The sequence below is a fragment of the Triturus cristatus genome, chromosome 1_2 (assembly GCF_964204655.1).
Source record: "Triturus cristatus chromosome 1_2, aTriCri1.1, whole genome shotgun sequence".
Classification (NCBI taxonomy): Eukaryota; Metazoa; Chordata; class Amphibia; order Caudata; family Salamandridae; genus Triturus; species Triturus cristatus.
This window is the reverse complement of record NC_140580.1, coordinates 769,465,385-769,492,611: the sequence shown is the minus strand read 5'-3', so window position 1 is coordinate 769,492,611 and position 27,227 is coordinate 769,465,385. Positions and strand designations below refer to the sequence as shown.

General features: G+C 44.2%; 1 protein-coding gene across 2 annotated transcripts in view; it reads left to right on the top strand.

Moving 5' to 3' along the window:
* WDFY4 (WDFY family member 4) overlaps positions 1-27,227 on the top strand; it is an 821,140-nt gene that overhangs the window by 320,105 nt on the left and 473,808 nt on the right. For both annotated transcript variants that reach the window (XM_085608765.1, XM_085608766.1), the window contains 2 exons: positions 14,878-14,975; positions 16,109-16,316. In XM_085608765.1, the coding sequence (XP_085464891.1) occupies positions 14,878-14,975; positions 16,109-16,316 (306 nt within the window). The remainder of the gene's footprint in view (positions 1-14,877; positions 14,976-16,108; positions 16,317-27,227) is intronic.

Genomic DNA, 27,227 nt, shown 5'->3' with positions numbered 1-27,227 from the left:
CTCCTGTTATGTAATGAAGGAATATTTTCTATATCACTTTTTGAAACTTAAAATAGTATGTGCCATAGTATCTGTGTGGGAATTGAGAATGTCGTTTTGAAGAAATACATTTGTTATTCAAATTTTGTTCAACTTTACTCAAGCAAATGTCCTTATGAAGTACATCCATTGTACTCACACTCACCTTAACTAACCTCCCCCATTCGTAATCCAAACTAACACAAAAGCATACTACAGAGATAAAGGCTAATGCTACTTCTAAGCTAAGGATCTGTTTACGGTTTGACGGACGGTACTCTCTCTCTGTCAGGATGGCAGGGAATACAACCACTGCCATCCTGACCGACTACTGTCTTGCAAATTTAGAGTGGAATGCCGGCCCAGCTGTCTTCTCTGTACACTGAAAGGAACCACCATCACAGCAGTTCCATCCATTATACAAAATGTTAGGTGGACAGCTATTGCCTGTTTTGACAGTGATTCACCAAACCTTTTTTTGTTAAATTGTTTTACAGAAACAAACCCCCTAAGAGGCAATTTGTTTTAAAAAAAAACAACAAAAAAAACAAATGACCCCCCACAACTTGAATGTGCTGTCCCAGGGGTCCATTATTTTTTTCCGGCCCTCACTGTCAGGATTTTCCTAGGGGTGATGCACAGGAAAAAAACATGACACCTTCCACCCTAAATAGGGTGGTTCGGTGGTGCACTGTCCTTTCTCTGATGGGCCCTATTATGTTGGTCTGCCTGAGGAAGCTTTACAACGACTGAGCCAACAGGGACTCAGTTGCCAGAAATCCTAAGATCTGCCTGTCTCTAAGTGAGGTGTGTGGACTGATGGTTTGATGGACAGGGTACTCCTTTCCGTTTACGATGGAATACCCTTTCCGCCAAACTCTATATCTGTACTCAAGCCTCTTTAGCTCCCTATAACTTATGTTCACTTTAACGTCTACTTTACAAAGGAAAAATGCAAGATTAGATCAGGCAGAGATACTTTTTTCATAGTCATAAACCCAGGTGAGATGTTATTGATGTAGCTAACATGGAAACTAGGGGTAAAAAGCATTAGTACTCTGAGCAGCAACAGAATGCAAATGCCCTCCTTGAGTTTCAAATATTCCTTCATCGTGATGGGTGATATTTAAATTGACCTTGAAATATTTTGATGTTCTGACACTTTGCATTTAGAAACAACCAGTTCAAAGGCTGCATGGTTGTTTTATTTTTTTCAAAATTTTGCTTGAAAATAATTTTGTGGCAAAAAAACATGCTGTGCGATAATTCTACCTCTTAAAGGTGTTTTTTGTTGAGCGAACTGTTTGCTAAATGTACTTTTTCAGAATTTGTTGGTCACAATTTGCACTTTCCATTAATCTTTTTGATTCAGCGATGAAGAATTGGGAGCCCTGTAAGAGTTGGCCTGCGAAAAGCTTACTTGCAACAACCCAGTTTTATTTAATTTCTGAACCTCAGCAGTGAGCGGGATGCAGTGAGAATGCATTGCCTTTGATTGAGGTCTGGTGCCAGCATTGAAAGGGTTCTCCTGTGATGTATTAAGGGTCCAGTGTCTTGATGAGGCAGAGGAAACACACTTTGCAAAATAATATGATTAACTGAACTATGCCCATCATCCTTCATTTGCTCATGGCTTTCCCCAGTTTAGAAGTTGCAAAGGTGGAATTCTGTGACTCTAATAATTTTTCAGAGATCTGAAAAACTACATGTGGTCTAACTACTGAGACAGGAAAGCAGCAGGCATGCACAACTTCAAGGTTATCTGCCAATGTCTAGCATTCAGCAAAATGTCCTAACTTCAAAAAGTATCCTTCGTTTGATGTATTTAATAGACGTGTTTATTTAGAATTGATTCTAACCATATCAAAGAAAAATATACACCGTTCATTATAAATTAGCGTGAGTATGCTACAGCTTCAATCTCAGCCATTTTCTCAACATAGGTGAGCAGTGGGCTAATTGTGGGCTTCCCTCTAATATTTACAGTACTAAGGTGGGTAGTTTACATACCATTTTTTAGATTATTGTTGCAACTATAGTGTGACTTTGTGGAGTCGTCAAAGGATCTTTGAATTTAAGCTTAATAAAAAATACTTACATACGCTGATGTACCATTTCTATCTTCAATGCCTAACGTAAGGCCAAATTGTGGAGAGCAAGGTCCTGGTGGGGCTTGGTGCAACTTGTAGCATCCGCACACTGTTGTGACAGAAGCAACCACCTCACTCCGCTGTGATCCTAGTACTAAACTTAAGGGGATATTTACAACAAAATGTCGGAGCGTGGTGTTACGCCAGAAATTGGTAACTCTACGCTCCGACATTTTTAAAACACAGAGATGCACAATATTTACAAAAATATGGCACACCCCTGTGTTTCCCCTAGCGCGGGTACTAATAAAGCTGCCTAGCACGCTTGCACCATGTTGCAGGGGTGCCTCTGCTGCAGGGGCGATTGTGCAGGAAGGGACACCATCCAACACATAAACAATCTTGAAAGGCAATTTGCTCTTTCTATCTGTAATGCAGAATGCAGCACACGTGAAAAGTGCAAAAAACAAGGAGAAATTCATAATTTCTCCTCATATCGCTAGTCTAAGATCAGATATTCCCTGGTCTTAGTTTTTGGCACTGCCCCAGCCTTGTAAATATGGGGCAGCGTCAAAAAGCAATGGGTGTTGCGGCGGGACACCCACAGCAATACCCATTGCAAGCCCATTGCCAAATTAGCATTTTGGAAGTATAAACAGGGGTTAATTTGAGCCGGTGGTTGTAGGTTGTGCCCACCGAAATTCATTTATTGGGACCAGCACTTATTTTTCCTCATCCAACTTTGATCCAGGGCAAGAGAGACAAAAACACCCAAGTGGAAAAGAAAAGTAAGAGAAAGATGAAAAAATATGACTAAGGAAAAACGGGATAGAAAATAAACTGCAAGAGTGAGATAAAAATCCAGGGGCGGCTCTTCTGTTATGGCGGAGGAGCATCACCCCACTAGGTGGCAGCAGAGGTAAACACTTGAAAAATAAATGATGAAAACTACTTTTATTAGCATTTTATTTTTCTTCCTACCTGCGGCTGCCAGTGGATTGTCATAGGGCGGGGCCATGAATCCTACAATAGCAGTGGGGAGACAGGACGATGGGCAATTCTGCGCATGACTGTTTGGACGGCCGTCTTAGGCTGGGGAAACCATCATGCACACTTAGCATTTGTCCACCCAGCTGTCTTGTACAACCAGGTGGAGAAAAGCCACAGGCACCCAGGCACGGTCTGAGCACCGAAACATGGCACTCAGACCAATTCACAGCGCTGCAATCATGCTGGGAATAGCATTCCCAGCATGAGAGCAGCATCAGGAATTGCCTTCTGGGAGCCTGCGCAATGTGTTCAGCCCGGTACTAGTTCGGGAGGGGAGCAATGCGGCAGGTAAGCTCTCTATTTTATTTAAAATTTTGTCTGTGCCCAAATCCCCTCCCCTCCCGCCTCACTGCTTCGGATCCTGTGCAGCCGCCACTGTAAATAACCATGGAATGGCTAGTGGAAAATTAAGGAGGCATGAGGTGGAATCAAGACTTTGCAGCCTTAGTATTCGACATGCTGACATTCAAAAGTGCTGGCTGCCAACTTCAGAACAAAACTTTAAGATACCGGCACTTATTCTTTTACAAATTAAGCACTGATGCATAATTAAGCTTGCCAGAGCACTTACAGACATTTACCATTTACTGAATAAGGCTCTCATTATGAGTGACCCAGTGTTACGTGCAACATTTATCTCACCTGATTAGTAATGATACATTTGTGTATGTTATTTATATTATCTGCAAAGTTAAATATCACCAATTATGAACCTATGCCTTAAATGGGGCATAACATAGCAAATGTTTGGTGCTTTCCACACCAAAATCCATATGTCTCAGTGTTTACCAGGCATTTTCCATCCCATAAATATCAGCAGGTTTGACCTGCCAAAATTAATTGGGGATGCAATTCTTATCACAAAATGTATAATTCTGATATGTGCATTTAAAGGATTTACAGTGCACATCATATTGTATCAACCAACTTTTAATAATTGCCTAAGTGTATTGTTAGGTATAAAATGACTTTGGTTATATTTAAATTGAAGGTATAGGATTCATGGGATTTTCTAAGGTACAATCCAAAACAAATACATAAAATCATAGGAATTACAATTAGAACTAAACATGAATGCTTATTATAAACCCTGTCAATTAAAAGTAAGTAATGCACTAGAAGGCATTGTGTAGAGTTTTAACTGTGTCTTTGCTTAAAAACTGTCTCCTGGGACTGTGTTACCTTCCTTCTTTGTAAAACCCCACACACTCAAGCACCCGCACACAAATAACCACCCGCACTCCAATCCTTGATATCATGCATGCTTCTCCGCAACCAGTCAGCAAGCACGCTACAGAGATCTGGAACCTGCTGGATAATGTCACCACAAACCTCTTTTTTCTCACAGAAACATGGCTAACCATGGCTTCAACACCAGACATCACCACAGTCACCCCCACCGGTTATGAGATCCTCAACCAAAACCGCCAACACAGACCCAGAGAAGGAATAGTATTCAAGGAATCCATCAGCTGCACCACCAACACAGAAACCAGGGCCAACTACATGAAGCACCTCAACTTCACATTGCAAATCCCATCCAACTTCACCTAGTCTACCAAGCCCCCAGGACCCTGAGCCAACTTTACTGGCAACTTCCTGGAATTTGTCTCCTCACTAATCATTGATTCGAGCACCTACATCCTCCTAGGAGACCTCAACTTTCACCTAAAAGACTTAACCAACCCCAGTTCATTTGCATTCCTCAAAAGCCTTGGGAACCTGAGACCCATACAAAATGTCTCAGCCCCTACCCATGCTGCTGGGCACATCCTGGAGCCCATTTTCCCCCCATTCTATGGTATCACGATCAACACACCCTTCTCCATCACCTGAACCGACCACGCCATTGTCAGTTTCTTAATCAACATTCCTCACCAAGAACAACCATGATAGGCCCTTACCGCCAACACTGGAGCAACACATCTGAGGTAGAGTGAGCTTCTGCCCCTCCCCCCCCAAAACCAAACACAAAAAATAAACAGAGCTTACAGGCCACTTATGGATCACTATCTGCACATAGTCCCAGTCCCTTCAAAAAGAAGTCAAGTAGCAAGAACACAAGTGTAGGCCACCTGATACACTTATGAATTCAGGAGGACCAAACAGCACTTCTTGCAACTCGAATGGAAGGGGAGAGTGAGCCAAGAAGAATCAGACAAGGAAGTATTCAAATCCACCCAGATGCGATACCAACAGTAAATCTGTGAAACCATAAGGAAGGCCCTAGCCGAATGCATACATTTCTGTTATCATCAATGACTTGACCACACCAGCAGCAACCATCAGCAATCTCAGTGGCCCAGTGCAACATCCTCTCAGACATCTGCAACAAAGTCACAGCCAACTACACCAACCTCGCTTCACAACTGGACACCATCAACCTTGCGAGAAATGTTCTTATATCGGACACAAGCAACATCCTGACAACATGGTACCCTATTGCTATATAGGAAACCACACCAATCATAAAAACCATCCCTTCCAGTGTCCTATCTGACACTTGCTCCTGCCACACTTTCGACAAAGGTTCTACCTCCTTGAGCAAAGCCCTCATCCCCATTCTCAACACCTTCGTTGACACAACCACTTTTCCAGAAGCCTAGAAACATTCAACAATCACCACCCTCCTGAAGAAGCCCTCATCATGCCCAGCAAAACTCATTAACTACTGACAGATTTCCCTCCTATCATCCCTTACCAAGATTCTAGAAAAAGCTATCAACAGATGCCTCATCAACCACTTTGCCAAACACCAGCTTCCTAACACCACACAGTCAAGCTTCATACCAAATCACAGTACAGAGACAGCCCTCATCGCAGCAACAGACAACATCCGGATAATCCTCAACAGAGGAGAAACCACACCCCTCATAGCACTCAACTGCTTTGCAGCCTTCGATACAGCTTCCCATCCCATCCTGATCAGAGGACTTTATGAGGTCCAAGTACCCGCCCTCCAGTGGATTAGCACCTTTCTTACCAGAAGGATACAAATAATCAACCTTCCACCACACTCCTCAGAAGCCCGGAAACTCATTTGTGGAGTCTCACAGGGCTCATTGTCAGCCTGACCCTCTTCAACATCTACATGATGCCGTAGGCAAATGTCGTCCGTGCACATAACATCGACATGCTCACTTATGCCAATGACACACAATCGATATTATTCCTCTTGGACAAAACACTCAACATCAGGAACAACTTCAACACTTGCGTGACTGAAGAGCCACCTAGAGGAAGTCCAACTGCCTCAAACTCAACACTGACAAGTCTGAAGTGTTGATCTTTGGAAAAGAGGACACGGCATGGGACTGGTGCCCTAAAGACCTTAGAACCACCTCCAGCACCCAAGCAAGAAACCTCAGGGACATTATCAACTGCAAGCTGTACATGTCCACTCAGATTAACGCCATCACCCCTGCCTGCTTCTACAACCTAAGGTTGCTTAAAAAGGTATCAACATGGCTTCCCAACAACACTAGGAAAACCATCACCAGTCCTCATCACCAGCGGACTGGACTACTAGAACACCCTTTATGTGGGAATCACCAACTATCTCACAAAAAGAACCCAGACCTTCCAGAAAGATGTAGCATGGCTGGTCCTCATCTTCCCATGCCAGTCTCATGACACACTGCACGAAACTGAACTACACTGGCTACCTATATATATAAGTGTGCACAGTTCATGATTCTTGCCCACATGTACAAAGCACTAAACAACACAGGTCCAGAAAACATGAACAGCAGCATGTAATTCCAGCAACCAATGAAGGCCCCCCGCTAAGCTGAAATCTCTCTATCACTCACACCTGCCACATACATGCAAAAGCAGCTCAGGAGGTCAAGCCTTCTCATACATCGCTCCTAAAGCATGAAACCTCCTCCCACACCACTTAAAACCTCCTTATCGCTTTTTTGAATTCTGCAAAAAGCTGAAGACCTAGCTCTTCAAATAAGGCAGCTGAAAGTGGCCCTAATACCTACAAAGCACCAGGATACCCTCACACGTGATAAGGCTCTATAAAACTCCACATAAAATAACAGCTGGAATGTTGCATTCAACCTGAACATTTCAGGTAGGTCTCACTTTCATATCACTCTCAGAACTGTTCTCCCTCCCTGTAGTAGCTCAGAAGACCATCAATAGCCACCTGTCTGTTTATTACAGGATGAAAGAAATTCAGGAAAATGCAGTATGAATGAAAGGCAGTGGGGGTAGGAGCAAGAGAGGAAAGACAGCAATTCAAGATAGAAGGAAACAAGTAGATATAATAAGTATTAAGAATAAATATGAAAAAGAAACAACATCTAGGTGAAAAGGTGCAAAAAAAAACCCCAATGAAAACAGAAATGAACGTGTAAAGAAGCATAAAATGAAAAGGGAGTAACACATTCTTTCTTCTTACTCTTTTACTTTGTTGAGTACACTTTTAAGCTGTTGCTGACTGCTGGCTGAACAGTCATACTCTACTCTTCGCCCCTATATTTGTGTTTAGTATTTCCTGAAAGATCATGGTTCCTTCTTTGATCACTTCACTTTGTCTGTTGGCAGATTTTTTATTTTTTTGCCTGTTGTCGGTAATCCTCTCCCTTAATTCTTACTTATGTTCGTAGGCTGATGACCATACATTTATGTCTTGTTTACAAAACAACTTTTAGCTGTTTGGTAGGCAAAAGTCTACTGTAGACTACACCAAAAAATTACAGCTTTGACCCTACCCATTACTTATCATTGGTTGCCTTTATAGTTGTATTCTTATTTGTTTGTTTTATTTATTAATTGTCTTAACTTGTCCATCTTGTGTTTGTCCCTCCCCTTCTTTTATTTTTTTCCTCCCCTGGAGAACAGCCTCTTAGTCTTTAGCATTTTCTGATTGGAAGACTTGTACCCTTCTACTGCTCACATTTAGGGAACTGTTTTTTTTTAGTTTATTTCTGCAGTCAATGAGAGTGCTTGTGTTTTCTAGCTCTCTCCCTTGTGCAGCTTTCCTCTCCCAAACAACTGCCCCGCCTGCTTGTGTTGCTCACTCATCCCTCCAACTAAGCTTACTTTGCCCAGCCCGTCCTAACGTTTTTAATATTGCTTTGGGCCTCCTCAAGCCAGCCTCAAGCTTTGTTATTGTTTGCTTGCCCCATCTGACTCTCCCACCCACTCCCCTGTTGTTAACCCTCCACTCCCTTACCCCCCCTTTACTATTTTAATTGTTTGACCTGGCAGCCACTCTACCTTATAACAAGCATTGGAAATGCAATCAGTCTAGCAATGACCCCCTAGAAACAACATCTCACTAAGAAAGCTTTACACTTCCGTATGGTCTTATAAGACTTCAAAAAGGTTACCTGTATCACATCCTCCCAGCTGTATTAACTCCAACTATGAGAGAATGGATCTAAAAACCAACTCACAGTGTGAAAGGTGATTATTCTAGGGACCCCCCAAACATAAGGTGAGGACCCGATGATGAGATGATGACATGGAAAGAAAAAGCATGCTGTGCTACATAATTTTGTGGTGGTCCCATCATACTAGGACCACCACAGGCTGATTTATGGGCAAAAATGCGTTTTGAATACAGGGCCCTGCAAAGCATTATGGGGCGAGTTTCCCTAGGGTAGTGAATATTATAGTATTGGCTCCCCTGCTGAGCCAGGGAGAGCCCAGTACATTTTTTATTTTATTTTCTTTCTGCAGGTTCCTAGCGCGTTTCCCATTTTGAATGGGTGCACAAAAAAAGCATTTGTTTGTCAAGTTGATAAAGATTTTTTTTTTTTGTAAAGGCGCCCATTGTGCACTTTAATGATAATGTGTATCGGCTGCAACCCATTCTTTACAAGAGCCATGTCTAAATAAAGGAGCACCACCGCCATTTAATAATGAAAAAAAGAAAGTGTTGAGAGAGAGCTTGTTGCAGGCAGGAGAAAACCATTCAGCAAAATAGTGCTCGGGCTGTAATTAAAGCCTACCGAGTAACGACACATGTAACTGGGAGTGACTCATGGGAGGTTACAATTTGAGACAAGGCGGTACTAAGGAGGAACTACTAAGCCTATTGGCCAATGAAAAGCCCCAGTTTCCGAAGGACAATCACACAAGCTAATGAAAAATATGAGCGAAGAGTGGGCAGAGCTTCAAGTCCATGCCACAGTACAGCATGCCTTGCAGAGCGGCGCATGCGCTGCCCCGGCTCGACCTAAAAAGAGCACATTGTAGGCGTACGCAAATGTGATGATGATACATGAGTGTACATAGGTCATCTTGCTTGTAAGCTTGTCGAGTGAGGCATGAGCACTTGCGTGGTTAGGCATGAGCACGAGTGACCAATGAAATCACACCTTTTTTACTGTGATGCTGCCCAGTATCGCAAACAAAATCGGCAAAGCCAATACATCTAAAAAGCGAGGCCTGTTTGCTTTCCCTCTGCTTGTTTGATATATTAGTTGAGTCTGGGGCCTAATAGCACGTTGTTTGTTATCAGTTCATTCTGTGTTAGCTGTATCTGATAGCTAGTCATCCATTTTTCCATCTTTCAATGTCTATCAACTGAAGAGCCTTTCTTCTCGTTATTAGTTGTGTTTGTTAACTGATGACCCATTTTTGCCCTTTAACTGATGAGTAATTTTTGTCCTCATGGGCTGTATTGATGTAGCATCACTTTACTCTGCTTGATATGCGAATCAGCTGCTAAACAGTTCTTACTTTCTGTTGCATGATGACAGTGGCGGTGCGTCCTTTAGGGCGCTGGGGCATTGACCCCCTTCTATATTTAGACCGCTAACCCTAAGGCTTGTAATACCGATTATCCCAGGCCCAAGGCAGACAGGCTGTCAGCTCAGAGGCTCTGTCTGAAGGGGTGGGGGGGCAGCCAGTAGGTTAAGTCGGCATCGTCATGACTGACATGTCATTGTCAGCAGGGGGTGGTCGAGCCGAGCGCACACTGCGCACAGCAGCATGAGTGCGCATGTTGGGTTTAGGTCAGAGAATTTCTCCGACCAGCCCAGACATGCGCACTAGTCTTTGCTCTGGCTGGCGGCTGCTGCACATTAGGAGAGCGAGGGTTGATCAACGCCGCAGCCCTCGGTCTCCTAATGGGCGGCGAGTATCCCTGCTAAGCCAATCCTGGGGCTGCTGGAGCATCACCAGGATTGGCTGAGAGGGGTTGCCACTGCGCCAGCAGCGGCCTCTCGCAGTCTGGAGCGCACATGAGGTGTGTGGGGGGGGTGTAGGCTCTAACAACGGAGTATGGCCAATCCCTGTCATGACTTATTGCGAAGGCATGCAGTGATTGGCCATTTCTATCATTGCTGCCTGGGCTGTCCAGCCTGCCCTGCTGTCCCTCCCCCCACAGGGCATGACGGTCAGGAGCAGCGACACCTGACCTGGGCTGGCCTCGTGCATGTGCTTAGTACAGTAGTCGACAAGTCGTCTTCAGAACTCGTTGTCACCGTGAGTACTGTACTACTGTACTACTGACGCAATCTCCCTGTGTATGCCATGGTTAATTGCAGTGATTGAATCATTCCTAAAAGGAGGCCTACCAGTCTCTAGACCTAGTGGCCCCTACTATTCTTCTGTGGTGAGACTGGCCAGTGGGTTCAAATTCCCAGGTTGCAGGGTTGGGACCGCATTCATTTCCAGTGCTCCAACTATCTTTAGTTATTTGGCCTGCCTGTCTTCAAGGCGCCGTGACAGGCAAACCCTCCGAAATGCCAGGCCACAGCCAAGCGTAAACCGGAGCCTGAGACCACAAACAGCAGGTACGTGGGCGGGCGCCGCCGGCTGAGTGTCCCAGGGTCCTCGGTGTGTCATCGCACCCTGTCTGGGCCCCTCTGCAGATGACGTGAACGTGAACCACCTCACCATCACCCTTCTGCAGACGGGCGCAGGAAAATCTACAGGCACTGTAGGCCGCAGCGTTGTAATGCGAGTTTTGAAGTCGATATATATTAAGGAGAAGAATATAGTAATAAATGATAAAAATAACATATTTATTGAAAAGTAGTTGTGCCATTCTACCATACGACTATGAGCATATACATTAGTAGTCCACATGCCACTGCCACATGGTGACCTGCTAGTAAATGCACATATGCTCAAACCAATATGCCCCCTTTTGACTGTCTGTCTGTGGCTAGCCTGCTTTGTTTTTTATTCATCTAGAGATGGGGTTTCCAGAATCTCCAGAGATGTGCCAGGTGAGGTGCACAGAACTGAAAGCAATCTTTCATATTACGCCCAGGTCTGGACTGGCTGTAGTGGCACCGGGCATTTCCCCGGTGGGCCGCAGGGTTAGGGGCCGGTTTTGCGCCCTGCTGGCCGATTTTTTTACAGAGATGTGTTTGAAGCGTAGCTGCAATATCGGCCACTGTAACAAAACCGTCCGAAACCGGCCGCAGCTAACAGCTGGGCTGCACCCCCAATGCCCCCCCCCCGCCCCCGGGGGGTCTGGCTGAGCACTTTGCAAGGGCCGGTTTTGGTTCCCAGTCCGGCCCTGAATACGCCTCCAAAACTGGATACTGCATGACGGAAGAGGCTCACATAACTGCCAGTTATGTGAGCCTCTTCCGTCACGCAGTTTCCAATGCTTCAGATAAGGTCTTTAGAACGTGGCACGATACACACCAGGGACACCCACACAGAACTATAATCCATGCCCCAGTGGAGGCTTAAGTAACTGGGCTCAACACCACAGTAAGACCCACAGAACTGGAAGCAATGCAGCACTTGCAGGAAGAGTGACTCAGGTGTCTCGGTTTCCATTCATTGGGCATTCGGGCCTCCGACTTGAGTCAGTGGAAGACAGAGGGAGAGGGAAGTAGGCTACATGCGAAGCTCGTCAGAGAGAGGAAGGGCTTGGAGGGAAAGAAGTGGGTGGAAGAAAGGGGGAGGGGGAGAGGAGAAAGGGAGACGTTGTGAAAGCGAGTGAGGCAGGAAGGGAAGAAAGGGAGAGTAAACGGGAGGGAGAGAAGGGGAGTGGCTTAAACGGCGATGGAGTGGGGAGAAAGTGAGCCTGCAAGGAAGGAAGATAGGACCTGGGGAGAGTAGAGAAATGGTGGAAGAAAGGGAGAGATAAAAAGAGGGATACTTAAACAACGGGACTGTGGAGGTGGGCGAGCCAAATACGTTTGCAGGCACAGCCGAGGATCTGGCTTGGATCTTACAGCCGGTGCACTAGCCGAGCCCTGAAAACTTTGCTATGTATATAACACAACATAAATAGACTAAGATAAAGTGGTTTCAAAGTTCAAAAACGTGTATTTCTATTACACCTAAAGCTTTGACATTTCTATGTCAGTCACATCATAGCGCTGCACTGAGAAGTCCTTAGTAAAAGTAATAGTTTTGAAACAAACGATCAGTGCACTAAGAGGCAAGACAATTTTCATATAAACCCTGAAGGTGGCCCACATTATAACAGAGCAACATTATAGGCTAGGAAATCCAGCACAAAAGGTATTTGAACGACTGGTATTCTGAATTCACACACTTGAACGTGCTTTCATACACGATAATGAAGAAAAAAGAGTTTTGGTGACATAAAATATTTGACCAAGATCACACAATTTAAGCAGTGAAGGCGCTATTTATCCAGGTTTTCTGGTTTCATTTTGTACAAATCAGCCAGTAAATGACTGTCTTACCTTATGTTAAGGATTTGTTTTTACCTATTTGTAAATTTTTCGGCAGTTTTCATATAGTGTGAACTCGACCCAAACGCCAATTTGGAGTGCTTTATATGAGCACAAGTTACATTACAGAAGGTCACATTCATTGCTTACTAGCACAGGGATATTAAGGGATTTGCCCAGGATCACAGCATGTTCTGCCAATGCAGAGACTCAAATCTGGTTCCCTGGTTTCAAAGCTGGCAGCACAACCTAACACCACAGCCTGGGTAGATGGAGGCAGGGAATTTTCACAGCCTGGGAAGAGGGAGGGAGTGAGAAGCCAAATGAAAGCTTGGCTTGTTATGGGCTCGAGGTTCCAACAGGAATTCGAGCTGAGTCAGAGCCAGGCGCCATACTTTGCAGTCACGGTTGATATGTCTTTTTTTCTTTGTTATCACAATTATGTGGAATAAACATGTTGAATGCACAGAAATGTGACACCAGAGACAACTGTGTATCCTGCATAGATACAAATGTGTTTGGGACTGTGATTTATGCAGCATACGTTTTTAGTTCTTTCTACATATGTATTTCACATTGTAGACCACTTTTAAAAATCAGATTTGTGTCCATAAACAAACAATAGTCTGCTGGGTGTTTTATGGTTTCTGCTAGTAAGTCCATGTGTTTTTTTGGCATAGGATAGGACATGACCTAAGAGCCTCTTTGGTGCTCCATGCTCGCAGGCCATGAAGACATGTATTGGCATGTGAGATCTGTGGCACTGGGTACCAGACACGTAGAGTTACCAAAGACCACGTCCTGCAAGTATTCATGCACGGATACCGGGCTCTAAAAATGAGACCCACTTCCTGCCTTCAACAGAACATTTAAAACATCGGCATTGGCCACATGACATGAATTAATGGACATGGGACAAAGACCATTTCCTTTGCTCAATCCGGTGATTTGAGATTATCCCAAAGTCTGTGATGAAGATCTGTGGTTATATTGATAAGCAGCAACCTACATTATATTATCATACAAAATCTCTATATTGATGTAATTGCTACACTTTCCCAATTGCTTTATTAACATTCTTGCTTTCTCAAATATCCTTGAAAATGCACCATTTGGCCTCTCTTTTTTCAAAATTTTCTCAGAGGGAGAACCTCCCCGAACCCCCCTTGATATGTTTGGGCTCGCTCGCTACCCAGGCTCACCACAGTGCACCGCATTCAACTTTTATGCCTCACCACTTTCAAAAGTCATTAGCCGCCACTGCATGATGGGCCCTTCGTTTTTTAATTAGTTGTAACTATTGGCTGAGGATCATTTCCATACCCTGTTGGTTTTGTTAGTTAGGGTAACACCCTCCCCAATTTACCCTTTTAGTTACACTTTTGCTGTTCTGCTCTTTTCCTTATTTATTTTGTCATCTTGCTTATTTCCTTGTTGGCTTTGTCTACTGACTTGCTCAGTTGTTTTTCTGTTGACTGATGACATTCCGTTTGTTACCTGACTATCATGTACTTGTTGTTTTGGTTTAGCCTGCCTTTAACAGTTCATATTTTTCTCTTACTATCCTTTGTCCATCAAGGACAGCCTGGCATCCTACTGTATGACTTTTAAAACACTGGAATATGTTACTAGTCTTTAGTAGTACTCTGCCAGTTGATCCGCGAGGCAATGGTCTCTTGATATGGTTTATTGCTTTTACATTGAATCGTGCTCACTAAACTTTGTGCTTTTTAGCATGTTGTTTGGGTAATTGCCCCTAGGGCAGTCTCTGTTGATTTGTCACTACTCATGAACTGTGGTGCTTACACTATTGTTTTGTAATTTGGCTAGTGATCCTTTCATATGCCCTATCGGTTTGTCCATTCAGAGATGTTTTTTTAATTCATCCTCAGGTTGTGTCAACATCCAGAGAATGCCTTCCATTTCTGTATTTGTTTTGCTCCTAGCTTCTTTTGTTTCTCATGTGTTGCTTGCATTTTTCCACTTGAATTCCCTCTTTAACAGTCACGGCGTGCGGCCCATTCACTGTTTGGATTCGGTGTGTTTTTTGTAGCCTCCTTTCACAAGTGATATTCTTTTGTTTGCAGACAGTACCTTGGATTTGCACTCTCTCCGGATATATCCCAACAAGATTCAGTCTCCTGTTCTCCTGAAGGAGTCTTCAGCCTCTCAGAGGGGAGTCCAGGTAAAGCACAAACCACAGCTGGAAGGAGGCCGTGAAAAGACTTCAAGTTTATTCGAATTTAACTGTTAAAGGATGCAGCTTTTGGGGCAATGCACAAATGTGTAGAAACATATGATTTAAAATCAATGTATAAAAAAGCAATTTGCTTAAGTCTAGATATAAATGAAATCAAATCAGAGTATCGAGAAGGGTTCATTGCTGCAGATGAGGTAGAAGAAAGACTACATAAGAACAACCATGCAATAGACTTGATACGGCAGTCATTAGAGCATGATGCTCCCTCTAAATCTAGGGCAAGACCCGAGAACAGTGTCCAAGCAAGTCCCTATTATCCAGGTTGTATGACGCCACTCCTGCTTCAGTACCAGCCGGAGAAACAGTAAGGCTGGGCACCTGCTATATCACAAAAAGTAAGGCCTGGTGCTTTCCCTGGCTCTGAATAGAGCAGTGGAACTTAAGGTTTGGTGGACAGGAAATCCACCATGTTTTTTGGCAGAGAACCCAATCCGCCAATGTCCTATTGAGTCCCTAAGTTGATTTTTGCCACCTTATATCGCCGGTGGGTATCTCTTGGCCCCCAGTGCATGGCGATTGGTCCCCAAGGAGTTTCAGCCAGAGAAGAAAAAGCCCAATATTTTATTATTGCCACTTAAGATGCCCAAAGGTACAGCCATCCATCAGGAAGTACCAAACCTCCACCAAATACTTCCCTATAATTACTAGTAGTAATTATAGTTGTGATCCTAGTGGTATCAGATATAGTTCTAGTAGTTGTACCTTTATTAGTACAAGTAGATATAGCTGTAATAGTCCTAGTAGCAGCAGCAGTAGTAGTAATAAAGCAAGGATTAGTAGTAGCAGCAGCAGTAGAAGTAATAGCTCTAGGACTAGTAGTAGAAATATTAGTAGTAGCAACATAAATAGTTGTCCTAGTACTAGCAACTGTGGTTGTAGTAGACTGTGGTAGTTGAATTATTAGCGGTACCAGTTGTACAGTAGTGTGGAGCGTTCAGATATGTTGGTCCTCAGACATGTCCAGGGAATAGTTCTTATTTCAACTCTATCGCTATGGATTCCAACTAAAACTATCACGATGGGCTGTTTAAAATATCAGCTTTTTCATTTTGTTTCAGAGAATGACCTTGGTCTTGGATCAGAAACACTAATGCACTTGGAAGAGCAGCAGGAGGCAGACCACTCAGAGCAACCCAGACCACCAGCTAGGTCCCTGCAAATAGCTGTGAGCCTGGTCTCGATGACATCACCGAGGAGCTTCCAATCACACACCGCCACTCTGGCACCATCATTTGTAGAGTTCGATATGTCTGCCAGTGGATATGGGTACTTCCTTTATATATGGTTTTGTTTACAAATCGTATTGTAATTTATTGAGTTATTGCATCATTGTCGTATTGTATTGCAGTTTTTTGCCTGTATATGGTGCTGATTTCCCCATATGAGGTTTCAAAGTGCATTGGGAGATGGGTAGTATGCTTCTCTGTGGGTGTGCTTGGCTAGAAGAGTGGAGGGAGTTCTGATGTGGAACTATGTATTAAGTGTTTTAATGTTTGTGTGATGACCGAAGTAGTGCTCTTATCAGGTTTATGCAACTGAGTATATGACATAAAATAAATCAAGAGAAGAGAGAGGTAGGGCGATAAGCTCATAAGACATTAGTATATTGATACACAACTGTGTAAAACCATATGGCTGTAGTGGGAATTGTTTTGTGTCGTGTATGTATGGCAGATTTCTCATGTCGGGAACTTTTCAAAAAGGAATTTCGGAGAATGTAAAGTAGTACTCCAGAAGTATTATTTAAGCACTCTTGCCTAGCTTTGTGAATTTACCCCAAAACATCTAAAATGGCAACAAAATGGGACTATAAAGGGACTATTTGTAAACAATACTTTGCCCTGTTTGCACTTTTACTAATTGGAAGTTGGAAGATTTGAGATGATTCACAAAGGGATGTAAGAGTATTTAAAAGGGTAGTGCCGTAGTACTACTTCCTGTATGCATAACTGTTTTTGTCAATTAGCACTTCAGTGCCACTACGGGTGTGTAGATGTTTGAAGTTGCGCAATTGAGAGACCGAGTGCTTTGCATGCTGTTTTTCCCTACGATCTTGAAGTGATTTGTTTCAGTTCTGGGCACGTATCACAAATTCTCACTCTGATGATTAGTGTTACTTGAATCATTTCTTTTGAAATCAAGAATTCTATTTCTTGGCCCAGCATTTAGTTATTTGAATCTCAACTATGTAATTGCAAGATTGCAGTCTTTTGCTTAGGCTTCTTTCATCTAAGGAAATAGCTTTCCATGCTGTCTGGTGACCGGAGGCAGATTCTTAAATTAGGGGTGTTTGAGAAATTAGGTTACTGGTTGAGGGAGGTGAAACCCTACTCAAGCAGCAACCACAATTCTTATCAGAGTGAGGCACAAGCAAATCCCAAACTAACCTGTGCTCAACCCTCTGGTAGCTTGGCACAGAGCAGTCAGGCTTAACTTAGAGGCAATGTGTAAAGTATTTATGCAGCACTTCAAACAACAATAAAGTGAAAACACAACGCAAGGAAAATCCCACACCAGAAAAATAGAGTCACTTTTAATAAATAAAATAAGACCAAACTGACAAAAATTGAATCCGTGGAACCGGAGCTATGCAAGTTTAAAGATTTCAGTGATGATAGCCTGAAAAAGCTCAAAGTGCCATCTGTGGAGGCCGTCTCGATGGAGTGCGGGCTGGCTACAGTGACTCAGGTAGGCTTGCTGAACAAAAGTAACTTACATCCTGGTTGCAGAGTGTTGCGAGGTCCCATGCTGAGGATGCATTGCGCAACCAAGCAGATGCATTTGTTCTGAGGAGCTGCAGAGTTACAATGCGAGGTCCTGTGTTGTTGTGGAAGATCCCGTCGATGAGGGATTGCGATGCGGAGTCTGGCATTGAGGATGTGTCGTGCAGTCGAGGCGATGCATCGGTTCCGAAGAGCTGCGAGGCTGTAATGCGAGAACCTGCGTTGTCATCAAGGCTGCCGTCGATGGAGGATGCGTTGGTGAAGCTTCGCACAGAGGCTGTTCCGATGCAGGCTCCGAGGTCAATGGGGAGTCCTTGTGCTGGGAGAACCCTCGCAGCAAAGGCGATGTGTTTGTTCTTCTCGGAGTTGCACCGCACAGTAAGGGAGATGCGTTGGTTCTGCTGGATCCACAGATGGGTGGACAGAGCACCTTCAGACCTACTTCCAAGTGTTCAGGACTGGGGTGGCACCACTTGGCAGGGTAGGACTCACATATGGCAGAGTCCAGGTACTAGGTTCAAGTTTGTTGGAGCCTTCTGTCCCTGAGACTCTAGTGAGGAGGCCAGCCAACTAGTCCTTGAAGTCACTCTGGGGACCTGGATTCAACAGTTGCAGGTCCAGTCCTTCTCATCCTGGCAAGAGGGCAGCAGGGCAGCAGTTCTTCAGGGTGGCAGTCCAGCACAGTGGCAGCCCTTTCAGCAGCACTGCATTCCTTCTTCCTGGCAGAGTATCCACAAGTCCAGAAGTGTACTGAAGAGTTGGTGTCTGGGGACCAATAATTATACCTGGGCCGTCATTTGAAGTGGGAGAATTTTCTAAAGGTTCCCTTTGAAGGCCACAGGCTTCCTGCCTTCCCTGTCTTGGCTCCAGACTAACTACAGCGGGGTATGCAGCTCTTTGTGTGGAGGCAGGGCACAGCCTATTTAAGTGTAAGTCGGGCTGTGCCCAGCTGAGCTGTGCCTTCTACCAGTGATGGCCCATGCAATCACACCTGAGCTCTCTATTGTGTGTGGCTGTCCAGGAGGAAAACACAAAGCCCAACTGTCAACTACACCCAGTCATGGGACCCAGGGACAGGCTACAAGCACTAAATGGCTAATGCAGGAAAATGGCAACTTTCTAAAACTGGCATTTTCAAAATTGTAATTTAAAATCCGACTTTACCATGAGAGAGAATGTTTCATTAACATTCAGTGCCCGAATGCCAAAGTACCCGATATGCCAGTCCAACACTGCTCTGGATAGATACGAATAGGGTGAAGAAAAGAAAACTAAATCTTCTGTGCAAACATAGGGACAGGGACAAAGCAAAGAGAAAATGGACTGCTCGCGAGAGCCTCACAAAGAAAAAATACTTTAATCAATTCAGTGTTTCATTACTGTACACACTCTGGAAAACGATATACCCTTTGCGGAATTATGCTTTTACAAAAACATCTAGGGCCAGATGTTTCAATATTAGGAATAGCGATTACCTAATTGCAATTTTCTGTGAATCTCAATAGGAAATCGCTATTCCTACTGTATGATACTCAGGTAAGCTGGAGAGAAACCCACACAGACTAACCCGGATCTTGCCAAATTAACAGGGATTGACGCACCCCGTCCTGATTTCTCTCCAGCTTACCTCTCCCACGCCGGAACCTCCGCCTCATAACTTACAGGTAATTACCTCACTACCCCTATCACAGCATTCTCCCCTCGACCCATCTTGTTCACACCAGACGCTTAGTTGACACTGCCTTGCTTACTTAAGTCTCCTCATTTGTGGATGCCCCGTGACTCACGGCATCGCCTACACTTGATTCATTCATCCCTTTTGCTGGACAACAAAATTGTTTGTTTCTTTTTTTGCTGGACCTTTAAGGCCGCTACGCATGACCCTTCCTTTGCTATTTTCAGGTAATTATCCATTACCTATGCTCTTCCTTCTGTTTATCTACTTGCTACGGGGCACTCATCCGCTTACCCTGCTCTCCTCTCCCCTTTTCCCCTATACAGCACTACTTTGGAATTAGTGACCTCTGTCCTGATGATGACCTGCAATTGATCAGGTTGAAACGCCGTTGACTACCCAGCATAGAACTTTGGCGCTGTTGTGGTCAATCTGTTTATCCCAAATCAAAAATACCGACACTGTATATATTTGCATTGTATTATTGACCACTTTATCAATTATTCTTATCCTTCGCCATTCACGCTGTGTTCTTCACCCCTGTGTCACCGCGCCGTTCACTGTCACTAGCACGTTCAGTGCACACCTGTGTGGTATGGTCACTGTATATTAAATTGTACTGTAGTGCTGCTACAACTACCTACAAAGAATATCTTTTCACCGTACCTATTTCATTGTGGTCTCCCTTCTTTCCGCTCCTTGTGAGGCATATGATTATTTAAATTGCCTTGTTCAAATGTTTTAAGAGTAGGCAGTGGCCCGTGGGACCACTGCCTGCTCTTAGAATATTTTTTCAACATTCTCAAAAGGGATTTTCGAATGGGTTACCACCACTTTTAAAATGGTGGTAAAGTATTACTGTTTTGCGACCGGAATTTGGTCGCAAGAAAGTAATACATACCATACTGATTCTGTATTGGTAAGGGACGCACAAAGCATGCCGCTTCCAAATACCAAATCGTAAATGCAAATTTCAATTCGGTAACAAGTTACCGAATAGCATTTTGCATTTTGTCCATTTGAAAAAGCAATTTTCCAGTCGCAAACTGGCCAATTCTGAGAATCAGGCCATTTGTGACTGGAAAAATGCTTTGTACATTTGGCCCTTAGTTCTTTCCCGACAATTAACTATGCTATGGAAGGGTTGTCACCTTTGTTAAAGAGATTAAGTTAACAAAGACCATCTAATATTATGTTCATGATGCATCAGTGTTTATTTTCACAAGACTAATGCATACTTATTAAGTGCCGATTTTGCTACTTTTCCGTGCATTGACCTCGAGCTAAGAAGGAACATATTCGCAGAAAGCATTGGTGAAAGCAATAGGTCTGGTTTGCATTTTCAGTTCCAGGCATGAACCATTGCTTTGCCAAAACCATGCCCATGATGAATTTGTATTTTAGCAGTGACTCTGCAGCTGGAACATGGGAGCTGTCAGACATGCTGGACCTTATAAGTTTGCCACTACTCCTCAATGCCATTGCATGGGTCACCAAATAGTCATTCCCCTTTTTGAAACTATTTGAAGAATGTTTATGGCATCCCTAGGAATGAATGTTTTGTGCCATAATGGAACTAATGTTTGATGAAATGAAAAGAAATATCAGATAACCACTTTTTAATATAAGATGCATGTATGAGTTAAAGAACAGACTGCTTGATGATCAAGTGTATTGTCCCTTATGCATTTCGATAGAAACACTTACTAGGAGGAAAAAAAGGAGACACTCAAAGAGCCAATAGCATGATAATGAGACTAAAATATGTGTATAGGCTTACCAGGTCCAAAAATGACCTTGTTGTTATATTGAAGTGATTTCAGGAGTGTGAGAGTGACAACGTGCTTTGGCTGAGCATTCCCATTGTCACAAAACCAGAGGTCTACGGCCAGGTGCAAGCCTGCAGACCTCCTTGGGAGGACCCAGGGGTAATAGCAATCATGCAAATACTCATAACCTTTCCAGGGGTGCTAGGGGAGAGAGACATCACTACATGCACCCAGTATGAAGTTAAAAGATAAAATATTTATAGATAATGTAAAAGGATTTCTAAAAATATATAATTGCTTTTATAAATCTATGAAAGAAGATGGGGAAGATTGTAAAAATAGATTTATTTAGCTCCAGGTAAGACACGGGGATCAACAGTTAGATGTCTGTCTGAAGATGTCTTCGCGAGATTGATGGCGATGCTGCGTCATGCTCCTTAGATGTTACTCAGAAAAATGTAAAAGATTTTACAGGAGGTTATCACCACGGCATGGACTCAGAATCTCTTTTAATACTACAAACTTCACACATTAGAAAAGCATCTGTTTTGGCGTCGAATCAACTGTCCACATGTTAACCCTAGGGACACCCCATTTTGTCTGCTAGCGGGAGAGAGAACTTATTTTTGAACACAGGATACCGACTCCCTAGCCAGTCATGAATGCATAAAGGTATCTTATAACACTATCATTATTCTCCAAAATAGGAGCAGAATAGAACCCAAGAGAAATCTCTATTTTGTTGTTTTTTAATCCCTTGCCCACTCTATTAGTTCATCGGGTCTCCTCCTGATCTCTATAAACCACATCGGGATCAACCATATTTCAAAGAGCACTATTGATAATATCTCACAGGGTTTTCAGACTTAAAATACCCCAGGGACACTCGAGTTTCTCATTAATATTGGGCGCCATAGGTATAGTTAAAACCTATAGAGAGTGGTGTTTATGGATATTAGCGTCCCCATACCCTCTTAAAAATTGTCTATGAAAATAAAATAAAACATCTCAATAGGATATTTGGGTTCCATTCTGCTCTAATTTTGGAAAATAATGATAGGGTTATAAGATACCTTGGCTGTCAAACCTCCATTTTTATAGTGTCGATAGGTATATCATCAACAAATTATACATAGTCCGCGTCTCATTTACCTGCTTGGCGCAGTGCTTCAGGACTAGCTTTACAAGCACTGAATGCTTTTTTTGTTATGCTTCTCTCTAGGCCTCTTTCATTGTCCTGCATCCTTCTCTTTCCTACGGCACATTGTGTGTTGTGATCAAGTACCTAGGTCTAAGCTCCTTCTCTAAGACCTCCAATGACTAGGCCAGGCTGCACCTAGCTTGGGATCAAAAGGAGCAGAGTCCCCCCAATGTTACTCTGAGTACCTGGTGCCTTCCTCATCCCTGTGTCACACCTTAGCTTTTATTGATGAGAGTCTAATTAGCTCCTTGATAGTACAAATCGGAATCGTCAACATGAGACCCTTAATTGGCAAAATGTATTAACCTATTTGAGGATTTTCTAAGCTATAAAGAAGCTCTTGTATGATCAATCCTAACCAAGGCAGTCAACATCTTTTATGCCATTTATTTAGTGTGTTTTGTAGAGCCAAAATCACAAACTAAACTGCCGCTGAACCTAAAGTGATAAAATAGTACATGACTTTCTAATCTTTCATTGCAGTCCTAATGGGGGAGGCGTGACCCAAACAGTCGGGAGCCCTACTTGAAGCCCCTGACCCCAATCGAGGTACAGCGGCCAAAGAGGACGGCGACGCCCAATCAAGAGGCCCCATTAGGCTTCAGCTGGACAAGATTCCAGCAGCCGTAGAGGATACCAAAGCCACTCTACAGCAGGACATAGACATGGTGTCAGTGGGTCTAGGCCTACTTCAAACGGAAAACCACAAGCAAGCGGACAGAGTCAAAGGGGTGCAGACTTCCGCAACTGAAGTCAAACCTGAATGTAGGACTCTTAAGAGTCAGGTGGCAGATCTAAAGGACAGGCTACAACCCCTTGAACGCGTGCAGAAGATGCGGAAGACAGAAATAGACAGACGTAACAACATTAGGGTGGGGATAGCCCTTGCAGAGGGAGTTGAAACGGGCGAAATGGTGAGTTACTTGGAGAAATGGTTGCAAACAGAGGTAGCTACTGGCTTACTCACCCCTTCTATATATTGGAGCGAGCTCATCCAGTGTCAGCGAGACCACTGGCACCGGGATGACCTCCCAGACTGGTGGTGGCTAGGCTGCTTCACTACTTCAATACAGAGACATGTATATTATACCACAGAATGCTAACTCAGAGGGCCCCTGTGTGGTGGACAAAGGGAAGGTCTCTGTATTTACGGCGACAGTGCAGGCCAGGCGAGCTTCCTTTTTGAAGGTTAAGAGAGCTCTTCATGACAATGGAATCCAGTACTCCTTGATGTTCCCATCAAAACTCTGGATTGTTCTTGACGGCTCCACGTACTTTTGTGAGGACCCAGCATCTGCCTGGACCTGGATGGAGGCCTACAAAGCGGGAACAACTCTTCCTAAAACACACCCATGATCTTCAGCACCTAAGCAGAGGTTAAGGTGGCGCCCACGCCGGGCTCTGTGCCGAAGCCCCAAAAAGGGCCCATTGCCCTCACAAACTGAATTGGAACATGCCGAAGCTCTGCAGGCAGTAGCAGACACTGTACAAGAACGGAAGATCATCTTGGAGGCGGATACTGCATCGGACCACAAATCAGTACTATCTGACTCTATGTCCTCCCACAGAGACAAGATTGGACTCAGACGGCAGATGACATGGTTTGATATCCTTTACTGTACAGGGTTCTATGAGTGCGGGTGAGGTTGGATGCCGGGCGGCGTAGGGTGGGAAAATTCCTGAGCTGACTCACATTGCTCTGCACATTTTTTATGGATACTTTTCCCAGGGTGAATTTACCTGTCTACTGGAAAGACAATTGCTCTGCATATAATGTAATGGGCCTACATTGAACAGAACTGGCTTGCCCCTCTTGTTCTGCATCTCACAGAGTGGCCCTTGTAGGCTGACTGGGGGAGGTATTTATTTGGGACATGCTTGATGTGGTTAGTTTGGATGGATGGCCCTTGCCGCGCTGCCTTTGGGTGTGGGAGTTCCTAGTTGAGGGCTGATAATGCCCCTTTTTCTTCTCTTTTATTATCCTTGTTTTTTGTTCATACAGGAACCGCATAGTGGTATACGGGGATGTGGGGGGCGGGTTGGGAGATATTGGGAGACACCTCAGCGAAATTACATGACTGACCAACAACAAACCCTGAAGTTTATGTCCTGGAACATTAGGGGGATAGGTTCAGCTTCAAAGAGAAATGGAAGGGGGAAGGTGAGTGCAGGTTGCCATGCTCCAAGAGACCCATCTCACAGGGGCTGAGATAGATCAGTTGAGGCGTCGATGGCGAGGCCAGCTTTGTGCCACTTCCTATCCGTCCTACTCCAGGGATTTTTAATATACATCAGGGCATGGGTCCCTTTCGAGCTCACCCACTCTGTTATAGATAAGGAAGGGAGGTTTGTTTTTCTGGTGGGGAGATTATTCAGAAAAGAGATTGCATTGGGGTGCGTCTATGCTCTAAACCAGGATGAGATGTCTTCTTCTATTTACTCTCCACTCATATGGTTGGCCTCCAGATTGATAAACCTCTGATAGGTGCATAGTTAGACCACTCGATGCCACCCCTGACAGGCACAGGGGTGGGCAAGCTGGAGATGGGACTGCGAGATTGGGTTGAGCACTGAAAAATGGTAGATAACTAACTGATTCAGTTCACAGATCTATTATAAATACCTGTCTTCTGGCCATCAGAATTTTTTCAACATTTTAAAGCACTTTGTACATATCACGCACTATATCACTGAGCACCACTTGTCACCTTGTCACAAATGTATTTCACTTTGTACTTTGACGGCCTTTCAAAATGTATTTGTGTATATATATTAATGACGCAATCTATATATAAAAATCTCAGAATACCCCCCCAGGTTTTGTGCGTTGCTTATGACTGATTGCATATTTTGAATAACGTATGACTTGTGCTAAATGGTGTAAAGAGTTTTTTTCACCCGACAGAACCATTGTTTCTTTGACACTCTTTCTATGTTGAACATAGCCTTTAAGATACTTAGTAAGGTATTGGCCCTTCACTTGCTCCCCCATTTGCAGACTCTCATTCATGAAGATCGAAGTGGTTTTATCCCCACCCGCAACACTTCCCGAAATCTTAGGCGACTGTACCACATGATGAATCACTCTCAGGCCCTCGCAAACCGAGATGTTGTGCTGATGTTGGTGGACCTCGAAAAAGCATTTTACACAGAGCGCTAGGAATATCTTTTCAAGATGATGTATAAAATAGGCATTGGTAAAAACTTGGTCAGATGGGTCAAGTTACTATACACTGCCCCAACGACGGCCTGGGTTAGGACGGGCACCACGCTATCCCTGCAATGTAAGGTTTGTAGAGGCAGGGATGCCCTTTGTACCCGTTGTTGTTTGTTGTGGTCATTAAACCCCCTGCGGTTCTCTTTAGATGGGAATGCTGAGGCTCAGGTGTAACAGTTGAAGGACGGGGACATATCGTCTCCCTCTATGCAGACAATATATGCTTTTACCTGAGGGACAGAGTGTAAGGCATTACGCGTGCTCTTGACAGTTTGCAGAGGTTTGAGCTGGTCTCCGGACTGCGGGTTAATAAGACCAAGACGCATATCTTCCTTGTCTTTCTGGATGAGGCACAGCCGCAGGGACTCCCACCAGATTTGATGTGTTCGCCCACCACCTTCCGATATCTGGGGATCCAAATTTTTCATCACTTGGACGACCTTCGGGAGGCCAATTTGGGGAAAGCCCTTCTCTCCCAGAAGACCTGTGTTACCTTCTGGAGATCCCTCGAATTGCCCATAATGGCTAGGATTACACTTACTAACATGGTCATGCTCCCAAGACTTATTATTTATTTAGGCGTACCTACGGGTAGGAGTACCGGTCTCTTGGTTTAAGCATCTGGAAACCCTAGTAAGGGATTTGGTATGGGACTGTGGTCGTCATAGAGTGCCACTGGCCATCCTTTGGTGCCCCTTGGAGAAGGGAGGTCTGGAAGTTCCATATTTTGAACTTTACTTTTTGGCTTTCCAGCTCCAGTGGATTGCACTGTGGCACGACCACACCGCTCGGGCGGACTGGGGTTGATTGTGCCCTTCGACACACATGGAAATCTTGTTGTCCAAGTTGCTCTGCCCACTAATGGTCCTCCAGTGCCCAGGCGTGCTACTTACTGTGGCACTGAAATGCTGGCATAGATGCGTCTTGGGGACAGCGGGGACACCATTATATGCACTGGCGCTGCCCTTGGTAGGCCTCCCTCACAGTGACCCCATATCTCACTTTACTGCTGGACAAATGGCAACCTGGACAGATGCTGGGCTTGTTACCATGGGCGACTGTTACCATCAGGTTACCCTGCTGCCACTGGATGAGCTGATGAAGCAGTATGATTTGCCGCCAGGACAATTCCTTACAATCAAGGCACTCACACAAACACTACAAAACCTGTGGGCAGGGAATTGGGATGAACCTGTGAGTCATGCTGTTCTGCAGTTACTGGTCTCTCTGGGATAAACCAGACACCTGGTGCCCAAGTTTTATTAATCCCTTACAACAATGGTACGTCGTCCCTTACTTGTTTTGTGGGGCATATGGGAAAAGATTCTAGAACAAGAGTTGTCAGACTCGGAATGGCATAGAATTTGGGCCTCCCCAGAAAGATCTCTAGCAATAACGGGCTGAAATATACCCAGTTCAACTATATTCACACAACATACATGACATCACATAAACTCTTGGTGGTATATGGAGGCGAGCCCCACCCCTGCCATAGATGTATTCACTTAGATGCTGATTTTATGTACATGGTTTTGCATTGCCCTACAATACAACCTTATTGGACAGAAATAATTGCGGCCCTGGAGACAACA